General features: G+C 55.1%; 1 protein-coding gene across 3 annotated transcripts in view; it reads left to right on the top strand.

The window, feature by feature from the left end:
- Nucleotides 1-6,200: 6,200 nt before the first annotated feature.
- The window catches only part of IGSF5 (immunoglobulin superfamily member 5), a 37,526-nt gene continuing 24,981 nt past the window's right edge, over nt 6,201-18,745 (top strand). For all 3 annotated transcript variants that reach the window (XM_045852503.1, XM_045852502.1, XM_045852501.1), the window contains exons 1-3: nt 6,201-6,699; nt 9,985-10,063; nt 16,520-16,837. In XM_045852503.1, the coding sequence (XP_045708459.1) occupies nt 10,006-10,063; nt 16,520-16,837 (376 nt within the window). In that variant the 5' untranslated portion in view covers nt 6,201-6,699; nt 9,985-10,005. The remainder of the gene's footprint in view (nt 6,700-9,984; nt 10,064-16,519; nt 16,838-18,745) is intronic.

The raw sequence follows: 18,745 nt of genomic DNA, 5'->3' as shown, positions 1-18,745 counted from the left end.
TAAGTCATTTGGTTAATTGAGTGTGTTAGTTTCCTAGGGCTACTGCTACAAAACACCCCCGATTAGGTGCCTTAAAAAATACATGTGTCTTCGCTCCCAGCTCTGGAGGCCAGACGTCTGAACTCAGGGGGTCACAGGGCCCGCTGCCTCTGGAGGCTCCGGGGAGGGTCCTTCCTTCCTCATCTCTTCCAGCCTCCGGTGGCGGCCAGCTCTCCTGGGGGTGCTCGGCTGGCGGCTGCACGGCTCCAGCCTCCGCCTCTCACGGCACACGGTCTCCTGTGTCTCTGTCCTCAAGTAGTCTTCCCTCTCTCTATACATGTCTCTCTGTCCAAATTTCTCTTTCTGTAAGGGCACCCATTGTAGTGCACGTACAGCCTTCTGTACCCTGGTGTGGACTCACCTTACTGTGACCAATTACCGAGAGCTTATTTCCAAGTAAGTAACATTCTGAGGTTCTGAGTGGACATAAATTCTTGGGGGAGGACGGTGGTGGAGGGGGAGTTATTTAATCTAGTCTAGTGGATGAAGTGAAAACTGAAAAAAAATTATATATAAAGTGACACATAATACTTCAACAAGAAGTTAAAAATTATGCACGGCACACACACACGTTCACGGACACACAGACGCACACGCACGCCGCAGAGGGTCCAAAGGCTTCTTGGCGCTGCGCAGGGGTCTCCCTGGCCGGCCAGGCTCCGGGCCCTGGGCTCTGCTCAGTGACTTCCGTGTGTGTTTTTCCTGAATTTTCCACATCGTTTACATTGACAACACACTCCTTTTGTGATTACAGTGACAACGAATTTTTATTTTTTTTGGCCGTTCACATTGTCCAAACTGAAAAAGCCGGCGGCGTGGACTGCTTGGAGCTCGGGCTGCTGGAGGCAGTGGGGTTGTCTCGGAGAGCTTCTCGCTGATGCAGGACTTTCAGACGGCGTGCACCGGGCGTGTCTTCTGGCCCAGCAACGGTGTTTCAAAAATAGACATATTTTCTTTTTTTAGAGCAGGTTTGGGTTCCTGGAAGAATTGACCAGAAGGTACAGGGAGCTTCCATACGCACCTGTGCCCCGCCTTGCACGGCACGTCCCCCAGCAACACCCCCACCAGAGTGTGACTCTGTTACTGTCGGTGAGCTCCCCCACCAGAGTGTGACTCTGTTACTGTCGGTGAGCGTGCACTGACACGTTGTCACCCCCGGGTCCAGAGCCTGCACTCGGGTTCCCTCCTGATGCACATTCTATGTATGGGTTTTGGCACGTGTGCAATGACACACATCCAATGTTACAGTATCACACGGAGCATGTTCACGGCCCCCAATCCTCTCCCTTGTCTCTCTCCCCTCCCCCCGCCATCACTGGTGTTTTTGTGCTGCCAGGGAGCAACTGCATCTTCCAGAACCTGTCCTAAGGGAGTGGACGTGTCCTCCCGAATCCAGCTGTGACAGTGCTCACCACCGAGGACGCTGGGACAAATCGCAGCCGACAGGAAGGCCAACAGCAGGAACCTGCCTAGGTAGGTGGTGCTATCTGCGTGGAGGGAGTTATGCCTAGTAGTTGAAAATAATGCACTTACTGATGGGGCCGAGGTTAGAATGTGAAGTGGATAACATCTCATCACTAAACAGCAGGTACCACACGAACATCTCTCAGCAGCCACACACCGTGCTGCTGACAGTGATTGCCCCCATGTGGCACTCTTCTGAGTCGTCTGCTTTAAATTTTTCTCCTTTTTGGATTACCTGCATCTTCTAGTTTTCCCACGGTGAATATGTCTCACTTTTATGATAAGGAAAATAATGGAAGTCGTTCATTAAAATGCATAATGCCCCTCGATGGGTGATGTTGAAATTACAGGTAGGTTTTATTTTCATCTTTATATTCGATTGAGCCTTACGTAAAATTGCTGTTTCTGTGGGCAAAAAAAAAAGAAACCCCAGCTAGATGTGGACACTTTTATATGATCCCATGTATTATTTTTAATATTTCCTAAATATTCTGTGGAGGTCATGTCACTTGTGTGCTCATATTCCTCAAAGGGGTCCTGTTACGAGATTTAAAATCCTGACTCTCATACAGATCTACCGGAAACACGTGCTCAGGATTTCAATGAACTCGTTAGCCAATGAGGGTGCAGCCAGACGGTACAACGGGCTCCGTGGAGGTTTCGCAGGACGCATGTGCCGTGCACCATCGTGAACGCAGAAGCATTTTCAAACATTCACTGGTCAGCATCTACAGGGTGAAAATCAACTGCACGCAGTTCACCAGACGAAGTTTGTGTGCATTTCCATCAGTACCAGAGTCATTTGTATTGCTGCAAGTTTCTTCCAGCTTCGGGGTTCTCCAGACAAACAGAACCAACCAGAGACATGTATTTGTTGTGAGAAATCGGCCCTCAGGATTATGGAGGCTGCACTGTCCCGAGATCTGCCTTCTGCGAGGTGAGGAGGGCCCAGGAGGGCTGCTGGAGTGGCTCCGGCCGCACTCTGAAGCTCGGAGAACTGGAGGGCTGGCGGGGCAGGGTCCAGTCTGCGTGCAAAGCCCGGAGAACCAGGAGCATCGATGTTGGGAGGCAGGAGAGGACAGATGCCCCAGCGAGGTGGGGAGGATTCACCCTCCCTGCTGCCTTCTCATCCTGCTCGCGGCCTCCAAGGCCCAGGCGAGCCCCACCCACACGGGGCGGGGCAAGCTGCGTCACTCAGTCTACTCGTGCAAGTGCTAACCTTTTTCAGGAACGGCCTCCCAGACACACCCAGAAACAGTGTTTAACCACATACCTGGGGATCCAGTCAGGTCAACACACAGCGTTGGCCGTCACAAACACAGGGTTTGCCGCAGCCCAGAGATGGCTCAGGTCCTATGAAATCAGACAACCCCATACTCTTCGCTGCCTGTTTCAAAGTCGTTAACCACCTGCCCTGCACATTCCCTTTCCTATCTGAAGACAAAACCAACCTCTGACTCGGTCTGTACCCTCGGTCCGGACCCCGCCTGGCCTCTGGGCCCATCGAAGGCCAGCCTCGCCCCCACCCCTTTGCATTCATGTCCCCTGGGCCCCTTTCAACCCCCGCAGGTGCACCGGGCACCTGCCGCCTGAGATGCCAGGGTGCTGCCTCGATGCACGCTGTCCCCTCCGCCCCAGGACACGGTGCTGCCTTGCCCTCAGTCACTCCCAACACGCCCACCCCCATCCGAGCTCAAACCCAGTTTCCTCAGGGGACCCGCCCCCCCCCTTCACCGCTTCCTGCAGAGCCGTTACCATGACCTGCACTGCAGTGTGAACATGTTTTATTAAAGCCTGAACTTTGTGATTTTAAAATAGTGCAGGCTAAAAATATTAGTCCAATCTCTCTTTATTCTCAAACTTTGAAATAAGGCACATCTCCTAAATGAAAAGGAAAAAAAATCCCTCAGGAAGGCACAGTTAAAGTAGCTGCATTTCCTACGACTTATAAATAGTCTTTCCACCGTTGCCCTGGGGTGGCAGCTCAGGAAGTGGTGGACATCCGTCCCCAGACCCAGCGTTGGTGCAGGGGGTGGGGGGAAGGGAGACTGTGGGCCCTCTGTGGAACTTCTGTGGGTGGTTATCACCACTCTATGTGTGTAGTGTCATCAGGCCCCTCGTGGGAGGTCAGAATGTGCCCTCTTCCCAAACATGCCACGTTGGCATAAGGTTTATTTGAAGCCGAAGACAATCGGGGAATAGCAGACACCACACAGACTTGCCGCCTTCCCCTCTGTTGTCCCAGAAGGGCGAAAGGAGCTCAATCCCTGGAGACGCGGTCAGCGTCCACTCAACAGACCTTCCCAGAGCCCCACTGCCTCTCCCATCAATCCCCCCCTCATCTTCCCACAGTTCACCGCCCCAACCCCCCAAAGCCTAAACTTCTTTTCCTTCGTCTGGTCACTTCTCCACAGATGCATTGTCTTAAGACTCTGACTATATACGCCCAAGTTCTAACTACCCCTTGGAGCTACTCCTCACCGATTGTCTCTCGTGGAAGTGACTGCGGCACCTGTTCGTCAACTCTTGTTCATCTTTGTCTTCTGTCAGTTTAACGGTCAGGGCCCAAGACACAAAACCAAGGAGAGTAGAGGAAAAATTTTATTTTCTCCCCAGGGCACTCATTGTTCTATAACAGAAACTTCTGGAAGCTCGAACAACATGCTTTGGTTGTAGGGCTGGGGCGAAGACCGGGGCTGGGGATCTTGGGAGCAAATCAGCCGTGACACTGGACCCTGAAGGTCAGCCCGGTGTCCCCCAGGGCTGGCCGACAGACAGTCTACATCTGAGGACCGAAGCTGAGAAAGTCAAAAAAGCACAGCAGGGCAGAAATGAATGACACTGGCCTTAGATTGTCACCCTCCTAGCTCATTATTCCAAAGTTATTTGCGTTTTGAATTGCTTGAGGCCCTCAGGGACTCGTGAGTGAGGCGCTGTGACCCCGTGTGGGTTTGTAAGACTCTGGGGCTGATGCATCGACTCCCTGAGTGCCGGTTCTGCTCACCCCTTTTCTGATCAGCCCCTAGCACGGGGCTCTGTAGGGAAGGGAAAACCAATCTTTTCCTCTGCCCTTGTAAGTTCGGTGGCTGGGGCTTGTGAGTTCAACTGCTCAAGGCCCGATTAACTGGAGAAGCAGCTTTATTTTGCATATATACAGGAGCCAGCGGAAGAAGTAACTGGCTCGTTAAGCGGTTAAATATCTACATACCTAATTTAGTACGGTGAGGGGAAGGGGAGAACAGGCTTTTTCTGTGATGAGCAAATAGGTTCCTTTAAGAAAGAGGAGTAGATTTTTAGGAGAACAGGTGGGACACAAGGAGGATAGTGGAATGTTTGTCTACAAAGGGGCATCCCCCCACAAAGAAGAATTTATATATAAGAAGTTGTGTATTTATTCTTACATGTTTAAACTTCAGCCGCCTTCCATGTGCTCTCCGTTTGGTGCAGTACACCTATCAAGATGTATTTTTCCACTGCTCAGAACAGATTTTCAACTCATTAATGTTGACGCCTTTTAGTGCGTCTGCTGTTTTTTTGTTTCATTTCTTCCACATTGACAAAACATTTCCTTTTGAGGACTTTTTTCATGGGAAAACAACAACAACAAAAAGTCTCTCAGGGTGAGATCAGGTGAATAGGAGGTTGGAGCTGAGGGATCACGCCGTTTTTGGTCAAAAACTGCTGAACGCTCAGCGCAGTGTGGGCAGGTGCCCTTGTAAATCACCCATCATGAAATGGGCAAACACATTGAGTTTTCCAAAAAAAATTTCACTGAAGCTGAATGCAGCCTCTCACAACAACGCCAGCTGGTACACTGACCTGGATGGGTTCTTAGAACATGCACCTGGCAGGGGAAGCCTGTCCTATAAGGGGCCCATCCTCCCGAAGATAATTCTGGGTTGTTTTGGATCCCCCCTCGTACATAGGTACGAGTGGTCTTTCCACCTTCAGGACCATCAAGTCTCCGGGAAAAGGGCTTTGGAGTAGGTTTTGGCCGTGTTTTCCCTTCTGCGGGTGGACGGAGAAGATTTAATGGCCATTTTCATTCCCCAGATTGCTGCTGTAAGTCAGAAAAGGGAAGCTCTGAGGTTTTTTTTTTTCTTCCCTCTGTTGAATCTCAAATGTCTTCAGCTTCAACTAATCTTGATGCCAAAGCGACTCTCCCAGAGTGGTGTGCTCTGATGCCCTTTGGCGGGAAGGGCGGCATCTCCCTGTTGATTGACTTTAGGGTCTTACTCTGAGTACGCGGCGCTTATTTCTGTTGGTGCCTATTCTCCATAGACGCCCTTGATCCTGAGTCTCCCGGCAAGATTTAAATGTCATGGGAGAGACAAGCCAGATACTGAAAAAAGAACCATGGAAGCGAGGACAGTTCAAAAGAGAGAGAGAAAGAGAATGAGAGAGAGAGAGAGAGAGAAGGCAGTTCAACACAGCGCTGTGCATGAGGATTTTGGGCGATGGGTTTTCCCCCAGAAATTGTCGAAGCCCTCGGAAAAGCCAAGGTCCTTTGTTCCTGCTGGGGGGGCTGGGAGTGGGCCACGGGGGTGGGGTGGGGCAGGAGGGCAGAAAACCCCTTCCCAGTCCTGTGCAAACACTCCCCAGGAAACTCTGATTCACCCCTCAAGGTGGCCACGTTCCAGAGCGCTGCACCCCAAGGACTCTCTTTTCTTCTCTCACAAAGAACCTGTTCTTGCGGATGTGGAAGTGCCTGGCGGGGAGAAGGAACCGGCTTCACCAGCCCCTGGGCCTGGGCCAGAGGCCGGCGGGAGCAGGGCCGGGCGGGCCGGCCAGCCAGCCTCCAGCGGGTGGGAGACCACGGCGCAGCCCAGCCGGCCTTGGCTCCGCAGGGCCAGGGAAAGGCCTGGAGGAGGGACCGGGGCTGGAGGTCGGTCCCGGCCCCACGGCCTTGGCATTCCCAGGCCCCGGCCGGACTTCCTGGGCTGCTGTTTGGGGCTGGCTAATGATTAACAGGAACTCTGCGGGGCGGCACGCACCTCCAGGCAGCGAGGGCCTGTGGCTGGCAGACTGTTTCATTGGGGACTTCCTGTTCGCTGCTGAGGTCGGGTCAGGATTCTCCGGTGGCTGGATTGAATTTGTTCCTGTGTTTGTGTGGAGAGAGGACGGAGGCCAAGACGCCTCCTGGAAACTGAGAGCCTTCCCCGAAGCCCCGAAGAAGAGAAGACCCACCTGCCGGAGGTAAGGCGGCTCGGGGACAGGTGTTCGCGTAGGCCCGTAGGGGACACCCCACAGCTCCCGGGTCTCCTGCAGGGAGTGGGGCGCTCCGGCTGTCCTCCCGGGGAAAGTGTCAGCCCGTCACGACGACAAGGTATTCTGATTCCCAACTTGTCCGCAGTTAAAAATTAAAAGAGCTGCTTGCTCGGAGAGAGGGGGGGAATTTGAGACGGTTTCTGATCGAGAGAGTGTCCCTTTCACAGGCAGCTGTTCTCGGGGATGCGTTGAAAGCCGAGCCCGGGCTGGAATTTGGGAGGTCAGGGTGCAGATGCTGGAAAGTTACTGTGACTCACGTTGTTCGTCAGACGACCTTTTAAACGGCATGCGATCGAGTGCCCGATGGGAAGGGCTGTGTGGAGGAGACCTGCTCCGAGGTTTCTGGGGGTTCTGAGGCTGCCCCAAGTCTGGCAGGCGGTGCCAGCGCCCCTCTGCCCCAGTGGGGGGGGGGCGCGTGGAGCTGGGTGCTGAGAGAATTAGGGGTGTCCGTGCCTTCTCGAAGGCATGGGGGTTTGCAGCAAGCCCGTCAGCGGTCACACACCCTGCCTGTCAAACCCTCCTTCCCTCTGGGCTTGAGATCCCTGACTTCACGCTGCTCCCAAGCACCCAGAAATGAGCGTTTGTGCCTGGGGGGGGCATTAAGCAGGATGACCAGAGTCAGCAGTTTTCTTCCTGGGACGATTAGCTGGGTGGGTCCAGACCACCCGAGTGTTTTGGGGATCTCAGGGCATTAGGGAATTGGTTGAGGGTTAAATCCTATCTAGTTAATATGATTTCGTAAGATTTAAGAGTTTGAAAAGGGGACAGGGGTCTTTCACCTAAAAGTTGGCGAGTCCAGTCTTCCACATCGAAATGAATGAGAGGGCAAGATTCAGGGACCCACCAGACTAAGCCATAGAGACAGAAACTTGTGAACGGCCTGGCATAGGTCCCCGTGTAACTCAAGCGGCTTGTCTGATCTCAGCTCAGACTCGGAGACAGCTTTATGACAGTGCCTTCGGCACACACCCTTCCAGTGCCGGCCCCCGGCAAACCCACGTCTGTGGCCCCCGGCCGGACCCCACCCCACCTGGCTGGACCCCACCCCGCCCGCCCTGGGCTCTGCCGGCCGGGTAGGAGTAGAGTCTTCTGCAAAGAACGGGCGAGAGAGGGGTGTGAGGACGGTGGCAGAAGGAAGCACTTGACAAGTTGTCACCAGTCCTTAGTCTGCATCCTGACTCACGTTGCTGCTTATCAGCGACTCTGAGTGTTTCCTCGTGACCTTTAGCTGTTGCCCAGGGTTGCGCGGCGTTGGGTCCGCACTGCTCATTTATGGCTTTCGGTGAAACCTGACTCCAGGGCTCAGTTTCTCTTTCATCCTCTGCTGGGGTCCAGCATTCTAGCTAGATTGGTGGTGATTGCCGTGCTCATTGAACCTTGAAAACTGGCGAATGCTTTGACTGGGGACCTTGAACTAGGCTTGGAAGGCTGTGACTTCAGTTCAGCCACGAGCAGCTGCTGTGCTTCTTGCCGCCGAGGCGCACGGTTTGCTTAGGGATTTGCTGAGTCCAGTTCAGCTTATAGTTCAGCGGAGTCCAGGGGCGGGCTCCGCAGCAGGGTGGTGGTCCGGCATGGACACTCGGACCCTCGCCCTTGGACACGAGCAGTTAGGGTTCAGCAAAGGCACGCTGACTTCTGCTGTCCAGAGACACCGGAAAACCTCGGGGTGGGGGAGCCCAGAGTCTTTCTCGTGGGCCATGACCGCCCAGTCACACGCCGGTGTGTAACGGGGTGGTCGGGCCCTGAGCGTCGTTGCCATCCGTCACCCTGCTGCTCGCTCTGTGCGACTCTGCACCGTGCGGGAGGCGCATTCCACAAACTTCCGTGAGGCAGGTATTTCCCGGGGCCCAGTTCAGGTCTTGTGCTTCCGCCCGTGGGTCTGTCCCCTTCGGCCCGTAAGGAAGGAAAGGGTCCGGAGCCCTGCCTGGGTGGGGGTGTCAGCACACTGCACAAATCCCACCACGGGGCTCTGGTGGAACCCCGCACCCCGTATGTTCTGGAGCGACGAGTGGCTCCCCAGCACAGCTGTGCCCCCTGGGTGGTGCCCGAGATGAAGGCGAAGCCACCTCGGTCACCAGGCACCACGTGGTGGTGGTTGAAGAACGTTTCAAACAGAGACCGTTTCCTGAGGTTAGGAGGCTGTGTGTGTGTTTTTTTTTTCTTTTCTTTTTTGTAGACAGTTCATGACACGTTTGGCAGCTGATTTCGCCCTGAACACTTCAGTGAGACCCAGCAGCATGGCTTCTGCCCTGGACAGGCCCGTCTGCGGGGAAGGGAACAATAAAGAGAAAAGACACAGGGTTGCAGGATGAGCTCGAGGGCATCGGAGAGCAAAGGGGTGAACGGGAGGGTCGAGGGGCGCACGTGACAGGGCCCTGGCGTGCTGCTGGGGGCTGGTCAGGCCTCACTCTGCCTGCCCTTGACCTCTGACTTCTCCCGCGTCCACTCACCCCTCCCTCGGCCCCAGCCCCAGAGCCCCTCGCTGCAGGCCCATAAACGTGCCAGTCATGGTGCCACCCCAGGGCCTTTGTGCCTGCTGCTCCTCTGCCTGGGCAACCCTTCTGTCCAGGTGTCCACATTGTGTCCCCTCCCCTCCTTCAGCGTTCAGAGGACACCTCCTGGGCGCCCTCCTCTGGCCTCCCCACTGGAGGCGGGAACCAGCCCCCGCCCGCACACACCCCTCACACACATCCCCTGTCGTTTTTCTCATGCCTCTCGCCGCCTTCTAGTAGCCTCGTGCCCCACTTCTTGAGCTTGCTGCCTGCATTCGCTCTTGGTCCCATGCAGCTGTCGTGCGCCGGGCTTTCTCTTCTCGGTGACTAAGGTGCCGGGATTGCAACGGGGAGCTGGGAGCCCAGGCGGCTGCGCCGTGGTCAGGAACCCAGCGGTAATGGTGCACCACGGGCTCCCATAATTTATACATGGGCTTGGGAGGGAGATCATGTGATACAGTGATTCTCCGGCTTGGGCACGTGCCAGAGTTGAGCCTGGTGTAGACAGGTTGCTGGGCTCACCTCCGGGGTCTCTGGTCCTCTGGGTGCGAGCATTCGGTTTTCTAACAAGGCCCCAGGTGAGGCCGGAGCCGCCGACCACACCGACCAGCGCTGACGCAGCCGTGCCCGGTCACACCGGGGCCGGTCGGGGCTCCGCAGAGCTCTGCGCGGTAAACGCTCGCCAGTGAGAGACTGCTACCTGCCTGCTTTGTTTCCCCAGGGTGCGGAGGAACATGCGGAGATGGAGGGCAGCTGGCGAGGTATCCTGGCCGCGCTGGTCGTCGTGGCTGGCCTACCAGGTAGGGTCTCCGGAGCCTGGGGGCCTGGTCCAGGGCCTCCACCTGGAGTGGGTGGAAGGGGCCCAGAGGAGGCCGCTGGTGCACACGGCTGCCAGAAGCTTGTTCCTCAGGCGCTTGCCACCGGTCCCCTTCTCCACAGCGAGGTCTCTTCAGTGGGTCCCCCGTCCTGCCGCACTGACTCAGCTCCGGGAGCGGTCCTTCGGGTGCAGCGGACCCCACCGGCTTCTCTTCTTCAGGGTTCATGTCTCTAGTGCCTCCCCACAAGCCATCGCTCCTGTCCCTCTTCTGTTTCCGCCTGGTCTTTGAGGAAGGCCGACTCAGGTGTCGCCTCCTCCAGGAAGCCTTCCTGATCTTGCAGTTTTCAGGGCGATAATCTCAGTTTCCATACTGACAGGGTGGCGGCGGGGGGGTGTTTGTCAACAGCGCCTCCTTGTTCTGGACCCCTCCTAGTGTGTCGTCTGGAATGGCCTCCAGGGTGTCCCTGGCCAGGGTCCCCTGATCAGGCTGCTTTGCAGAGAGGCAGTGTGTGGACCTCGGGGTCCATAGGGTGGCTGGAGTTTGCGCCCCGAGCTCTGTTCCGACTCCGTCTTGCCTACATTTCACGGCTTCAGGTGTGTCTGTCTCGTTTCCTGGCTGGGTTTTAAACCCCTCAGGGTGGCCGTCCTGTGCTCCCCACCGCAGTGGTTTTGAGGCCCTGCGGTGAAGAAAAAGCTACAGACGGAGCAGTGCATGGTCACAGAGGCACAGCCCCATGAGCTGTCGCCAGCCAGACCCCTTCGTGTGTCAACAGTAAGACCAAGAGCACGCGGCAGATGCTTCCTTCCTGCCTCCCCTCTCTGCTCCCCAAAGGGACCATTATTCTGACTTCTAGCTGTGGAGATGCGTGCTGCTGGTTTTGTACTTTGTACACATAGCACTCTATTTCCGATGGCCATATAATGCTTAAAAAAGATTTTATTCATTTATTGTTAGAGAGAGGGGAAGGGAGGGAGAAAGAGAGGGAGAGAAACATCCATGTGTGGTTGCCTCTCCTATGCCCCCCAACTGGAGACCTGGCCCGCAGCCCCAGGCATGTATTCCCTGACTGGGAATTGAACCAGCGACCCTTTGGTTTGCAGGCTGGCACTTAGTCCACTGAGCCACACCACCAGCCAGGGATACATAATGTTTTTTAACACTCTGTCCATGCCAGCATCAAAAAAATGAAATGGAGTGAACTAGAACGAGAGTGAGGACCATCAGAGTGTGCTACATGCAGCCAGGACTGTCTGACACATTTTGATTTTGGGCTATTTACACGTGAAGCCCGTGGGCGCCAGGCTCCCGTGTTAACACGTGTTTGGGAGCAGGGACGCTCGAAAGCCCCTGCCCGACAGTGCGCGGTGCTCGGTGCTGATAAACACCAAGGTGCGCGACGACATTGGCTTGCAGAGTGGAGGGGAAGACACCGCCCCCCTGTGCGGAACCTGTGTGTGGCTGGCAAACCAGGCTCAGCACTGGTTTAGGGACACGGCTCCCATGAGGCTGTTTTGGCCACAGTGGCACAAAGATCTCTCCCAGCAGCTCAGCGGGGAACTGCGGAACTGTGGGTCGGCAGCGTTCTGCAGACCTTTCCCCGGAGCTCTGTGTGGAAGGCAGGGGAGGCTCTGATGGGGGCCTGGAGGCAGTTGCTCCAGGAGGGAAAGGACTGCGGGCTGATTGGAGACCCCCTGGGGGATGGGGCCGTAGCAGAAGGCTGAGCCCCTCGGGTGCTTCTTGGGGTAGGGATGCCTTCGCTTGCAGACTTGGCCTTGAACAGTTGAGGGCTCCCCCCCGAGTGCGCCCAGTGCGCTCCCCCAGCCCTCTCCTCTCCACCTGGTCCCCAGTGTAACAGCTTAGGTGGAGCTGGACCGCCCGATACCCACTCAGTGCGTGTTCACCGAGGGCCTGAGTGCGCCGTGTGGTTGCAGGCACCGGGACGCGGCGATGAGCAGAGGCCAGTGGAGTCCCTGCCGGCAAGGAGTTTCAGGCCGTAGAGGAAACAGGCGTTAATTGGTAGAAAAATCAGTATAAAATCACCCCGTGATAATTGCTTCACTGATTTGAAAGCCTGTTATAGGATGATTTACCCTAAATCGGGTGGTCTGGGACGGCTCCCCGAGGAGGCGACAACCTCTCGGCTGGGAGCTGCGGAGAGAGACTGTCATGTCGGGCTGGCCACAGCCTGTGCCAAGGCCCTGGGGCTGGCGAGAAGAGAGCGGGGTTTGGGGCCAAAGGAAGTTGGTGCGAGGCTAAGCAGGGTCTCGGCCTGTGCCAGTGTTAAGGGTTATCTGGTGTTTGCCCTAAATGACGGAAATATTTGAACAAAGTCTGGGGTGTGGAGCTGGGGCGTAAGGGAGGGTCCTGAGTGTACTGCTGGGTTCAGAAGGCGCCTCTCACTGCCGCACGGAGAGCCATCCTGGGCAGTGGCGGTGGCGCAGCGGTGATGCTGGCACCTCCTGTCATCGTCAGCAGGACTCAGCAGGAAGCTCAGAGCCACCCGAGGACCACCCCCCCCCCACCTCTCACTTTCCTCCCACTGGTCCCAGCCCCGGAGGCACAGAGGGTCCCACTTGGTCCTCCAGGGGCTGCCTTCACAGAGCAGGGCTGTCCTTCCCTCCCTCCACGCTGCTCCCCTTTCCGCCCTCTGCCTTTCAACCATCTGCTTCTCTATTCATTTCCGGTGTTGAGTGAGAGAGGGGAGGTGGTGAGGGTCTTCGGGTGCAGTGAGAGGAGCTGGAGACGAGGACGGTGGAGGAATGGAGGGCTCCACGCCCCTCAGCCAGGGAGGCAGCCGGCTGCTGTTCCGGGGCGCGGAGCAAAAGCCGTTGCTGGAGAGCAGGACCTAGGTTCAGGACCGACTCGTGGCGGGCCGGTGGGAGTCACAGAAGTCGCAAACCTGCCGCAGTGAGAGTGGTTTCACTCTGCCGATGGAAGGATGCAGGGAGTAGAAAAAGAGGAGCTTTTCAACCCTGGGGGGCACCCCGGCCTCTATACTGAGATGCCCGGTGCAGTGGGATTGTGGGGCAAGAGAGAGAGCGAGAGGGCGGGCTGGAGGCGCACATTTGGGATTGGGAGAACGTCAGCGTGAATGAGCATCTTGCGAGTGGATAAGCCCCTCCCGGGAGGGGGCCTGGTGCTGGGCGACCACTGTGGCTGGTAGACACAGGAGGCTCCTGGGAGGGGGACATCGACCTTGCCCGTGGCTCTGCCCCTCCTTTGCCCTTATGCTCTACGAAGTGCTAGGGAGGGCAGAGGGGAAAGGGAGGCTTTGTGTTGAGGTAGGTGACTGTGATTAAAGGTCCTATTTACAATTTTCTCATATTTGTTCTGGGTGGGACAGGGCTCCGCACAGAGCCAGCTGATAGGAGAGAGGGGAGAGAGGCATGAGGCCACAGGGCCACAGGTTTCCGGAAAGGCAGCTTCTGAGTCACGAGGAGGAGCCGGAGGGGCGTCCTCTGATGGTGGGAGCGCAGGCTGCAGGCTGCATTGTCAGGGCCGTGCCCAGCTTAGGATTTTGGTGCCTCCTGTTTAACTTAAATGTCAAGTGCAGACTCAAAGAGTTTCCATCTGGTACAGGTCCCTCCCTCCCTCTCTTCCTCCCTCTCGCTGCCGTAGCTGCAAAGTAAGGTATGCGGCCTTTGTGTTTTCTTGGTCACGCATGCAGTCCGCAGGGTGTTTGAAGACAGGTGTGGTGTGAACAGCGCCTGGACTGAAATCTATGTCACATAGTTTGCAACGGGCAGGGAAGAGACTGTGGTCTCTTCCAGAGACCAAAGAGACCAGAGGGACCAAAGAGACTGTGGTCTCAGATTGTTATTTGTTGCTCCTTCTGCTGCAGTCGCCAGCCTGGGTCTCACCCGTCTCTGCAGCCCCACCCCCCGCCCCGTGGCTCTGTCCAGTGAACTCCCACCGGCCCGAGTCAGGAACGGGAAGAGCGTTGTTATCGCGGTGCAGAGTGTGGGAGCGTCTATCTCTCCCCTGGGTGTAGGCTTGGCTGTTTCTGTTCTTTTGTCCTTCTGAAGGGGCAGTCCAGGTCTCGTGGAGAGAGCCCGGTTAGCACAGTGGTGGTTTCCCTGGGGAGCCGTTTCTGACTTCCCTTCCTCTGGCTTTTCCCTTTTATAAACTCCTAGATCAAAGGGATCCCAGACCTGAGCAACTTGCTCAGACAATCGGAGTTGATATTTCAGTTACATTTATCTTTTTTCCATCTCGCGCACGGAGGCGAAGCAGAGACCAGAGAGTAGTCAACATGTTTACCCAAGCACAGGGGTAGCCTCAGTGACATCTGACCTTCCCTCAGTTTTGCCTCTTCGGAGCCGGTGGCCCCTCCTTGTCCCTGGCTGCTTCTCCGCCCCATCCGCTGGGCTCGGGACCCTGTCTGTGCAGGGGTTCATTCTCTGCCGTTACCCACTCCTGTGATGTATTCCCACAGTGCATTCTGGGTACTCTGGTGAAGCGTTACCGTGTGTCCAGCTGTGTGCTTTTTTTCCTAGAAAACTTTAGAGCTGTAATGAAATTCTTTGAGAACCTGCTTTACCACCGGACCTTATAAGGTTGGAAGGAAAGGGGGCTGCTGCATCACTGAGGACACTCGATGCATATGGCGGGCTGCCTGGTCCACCCGCAGGGGTCACGCAGCTCCACAATGTGGCAGGTGTGTGGTCCGCCAGGGCGTTTTCTTGCTACGAAGCCTGAGTGAGATCAGAGGGGAAGGAGTGGAAAGGAGGGGGAATTCAGGGTGGGAGGGTCTGAGCACCACCACTGTGGTCACAGGTCCTGGTCTTCGTTTTCTCAGCATGAAACCACAGGCGGTGAAAGAGGGAAATAGCGACCTTGAAGATTATCATTGCCATACTTGGAATTATTATTACCAGCGTGGGAAAGTCTAGGAAAACTCTGGCTGCCAATTTGTTCCTGTAGAGTAGTAAGAAAACCAGTGCTGAGTGACCCAGAGATTGCTTGAGTTCTTCAGGTGCAGGACGCGCTCTGTGTCAAGAGATCATGACGGAGTTCTGGTGAGCTGGAGAGCCCCCAGGGCGCTCCACGGGGAGACCAGGCAGACCTGTCACCCCAGTTAAAACCGGTGTCAGAGGGCACCTGGTGAGCGAAGGGCAGAATGTTGTGGAAAGTAGAATGGAAACAATGTTACTTCATGGTTTTCTGGGCTCATCTTGTAGGCCAGTGCCGTTCCCCCTTGCAGGTCATGTAATAGTGAGTTTTCACTGAGTGCCTGGGGGTCACCTGGAAGGCTTTGAGTGGACCGTCCTCTGTGGTTCTTGAAACTAGTCACTGTGGGACCAGTGCCCCTGTTTTGCAGCCGTGGGGAGTGGGGCATGGGGAGGGGAGAGAACTCGTCTGGTGAGCAAGGACCGTTGCTCTGGGGTCTGTGGTCTTACACTCTAGCACGGGTGTGCAACCCACGGCCTGGGGGCCACACGAGGCCCAGGATGGCTATGAATGTGGTCCAACACAAACTCATAAATTTACTTAAAACCCTGTGAGATATTTTGTTTTTGTCAGTGTTTGCATGTTTAGCATGTGGCCCAAGAAAACTCTCCAGCGTGGCCCAGAGAGGCCAAAAGGTTGGACACCCCTGCAGAGTGCTGGGCTTTCTTCCCAACACTAGGTGTGGTGAGACCTTCTACGGGGCTGCCGAATGCACCCCTTGGGCATCCTCATGAAGGGCTCTGATCCCCACATCTTCCCACCCCTCAGCCCTTTCTCTGTCTCCCGTCTTTAGGGGAGGGGCGTGGCCCCAGTGACAGTACCGTCTTCTGGCTACTTCACACTGACTTTTCCACAGCTCTGTGTCCCTACACACGGGACCCAGCTTCCATCTCTCCTTGCCTGCATTCCTCACATCCTACAGCCACAGACACTGTCTTAAGCACCCCCTGTGGGGGCTCTCAGGGCGCAGGGGGCACACATGGGCCATGGTCACAGCATGCGGGAGTCTCCATCCTCTTTGTAAAGACAAGGTGCTCCGCTGTCCCCTCCCAGCTCCGGAAGAAGGTCTTCCTCATTTCACTGGGAGGAAAAAGGTTCTTTTCAGAGTGAGGCCAAAAAACTCCCCTAATGTGACAGAGCTGGGCTAGTGGTGGCTCTCTGGGCAAAGCTGGGGTCAGATACTTAAGGTGACATCCTGCGGGAAGGGGAGGGGGAGCATTGCCTCCTCATTGGCAATCCAGCTGAGATGCTGAGATGCTAAGTGCTGTGCAGGAAGGGGGGATACATGAGACGGAGGGATGGAGTGGCTTTCCATCCCCTGGAAGCTCCTGATCTTCTGGGGAGACCTGGGGTTGGGGTCAGTAAGACATGGAGCCTGGACCATGGGGTGGCCACTCAGGGGCCCCCACTTGTATGCAGAAGGGTTAAATGTCACAGCAGACCTCTACAGATTCATTCATTCACTCGAAAACACGGGTTGTGTTTCAGCTTCCGGATCCAGCAACCAGATCATAGAAGGCCCCCGGAACACCACGGCGCTGGTGGGCGGCGAGGCCCACTTCAACTGCACGGTCTCGCAGGGTTGGAGGCTCATCATGTGGGCTCTGAACGGCACCGTGGTCCTGAGCGTCACGCCCAAGGAGCCCATCATCACCAGTGACCGCTTCACCTCCGCCAGCTACGAGGAGGGCGGCGACTTCATCTCGGAGATGATAATCCACGACGTGAAGTTCAGCGACGCCGGGCGCGTCAAATGCAGCCTCCAGAACAGTGACAGCGAGGGGTCCGCCTTCCTTTCCGTCCAAGGTACGTGTGCAGGAGCGGCTGAGGGCGGTGGCGCTCGGAGCCCTGCGGGTCAGGTGTCAGGGAAATGCAAGGCACCTTCCGAGGTTCGTGTCCTATGTGGTGACGTCTGGGGCACCTTCAGTTGGTGTCACGCTTAGGATAATTCTGAATCGACCAGTGTTTGTGGTTTTGTTATTTGTGTATTTCTCTCCCGCCTTCCTCACTGAATCCTCTTTCTACTTCCTTCCTTTCTGTTTCTCTCCCTCCTTCCTTCCGTCGCTTCTTTCCGTGTGTCTATGACTAAGACTCTTAAAAACAGGTTTCTGTCACTTCCCATCTCGTCCATTTCAGTACCTAATTGCTTTTCTGCAAACACATCCTGGAAGACTGCTGGAGCCAGTTGCCCTCACTTGTCTATGATTTAGGGAGAGCTGACAGTCACCGCCGTGTGCCCAGCTTTTCATACGCTTGACGCGATTTCTTTGCCTTACATCATTTTTGATATTTACATCACTTGGACATCTTTATCAATGTTGAATTATGCTGTCACTTTTTCCTTTTTCAGCTTCATCTCCCCAATTTACTACTTTTCCCCACCCCAGTGGTTCTTCCAGAGAAAGCTGTCAAGGGTTTTAGAAGAAAGAATAAACAAAATTTATAAAAAAGAGTAACTTATCTTTCATTTTCAAAGCTAATTTTTAGGTTCTGAAGATCACATTACATAGTGAAAAAATAAAAGGATGATTTACATGGATTCAGAACACGTTTCTAAAGTTTAATCACTTTACATTCCTTAAAAATGCAATTACATACTATTTCTAGATGCACTGGAGCTAGCTCTCTGCAGCAGCAGCTTTTAAAACAGACCACAATTGTGTCTTTGAAGTTTTTCTCACATTTACTTATTTGCTCGTCTAGGTGAAATTTCCAAAGATTTGGTCTGTATTCATGCGATCAAATCAAATTGGGTAACATTTGGTGCAGATACATGTCTACCTATTTCTACTTGCATTTTTTCATTTGGCCAAATCACTGCATCTTTACTTTATGTGTCTTTACATGGTTTAATTAGGGGACCAATGACATTTTGTGATGTTAAGTGATTTTGTGAACCTCCCTGGATTGCTGGCCTCGCCTGCATGACCAGATTCTTGTTGTAATGATTTGTGGTATAAGGGAAAGAACACCGGAAAACGAATCAAAGATGTGAGTTCTGGTTTTGTGTTCATCAGTTACCCACCTTGGTGACTCCTGAATTGGTTCAGTTTCTTCATCCTTAAAACTGGGCCAAGACTCCTCTCCCCACTGCGCAGGTGTACGGTGAGGATCAGATGAGGAAGGGATGGAGGGTGGTTGAAGACTCTGAAACCTCAGCAGTTTAGTGGTTAACAGCTCTCCGGAGCCCGAGTGCTGGGTTCAAGTCCCAGCTTTGTTATTGACCGACTCTGTGACTGTGGACACGTCAGCTCAGGACCCAGTGTCCTCATTACAGGGCTGCCATGCGATCAGATGAGCAGGTCTCAGACAGTCTTTAGAACAGCCCCTGGCCCGTTGCAATCTCCAGATAGCCATCTGCTGTTACTTGCTGCATCCTCAGTAGGAGCACACCGCGGTGTTAGGCCGTCCTGGGGGACTCAGAGACCAGCAGAACAGGACGCGGTCCTGCCCCCTGGAACTGTACGAGAAGAGTGGCTCGTGCAAGCGCAGGAGGAACAGTGTGCACCCAGAGGCTGCATGGGTGGAGAGACAGCTCGGGTTCAAACTGGGGAGGGGGATGAGACAATCAGTGGTCTCCTAGGATGACTCCGAGGAGAAGTTGCCCCTTGAGATGTGTCTCAAAGGTCTGCGGATGAGAGGCAAGGTCGGGAGGTGAGGGAGGAAGAGGGCCCTCCTGGATCCAGGAACCGCGGCCAAGGCATGGCTTGTGAC

This window comes from Phyllostomus hastatus, unplaced genomic scaffold, assembly GCF_019186645.2.
Source record: "Phyllostomus hastatus isolate PE091 unplaced genomic scaffold, TTU_PhHast_1.1 phas_contig_948, whole genome shotgun sequence".
Taxonomy (NCBI): Eukaryota; Metazoa; Chordata; class Mammalia; order Chiroptera; family Phyllostomidae; genus Phyllostomus; species Phyllostomus hastatus.
The sequence above is the reverse complement of the archived record's forward strand: the minus strand, read 5'-3'. Positions and strand labels throughout refer to the sequence as shown.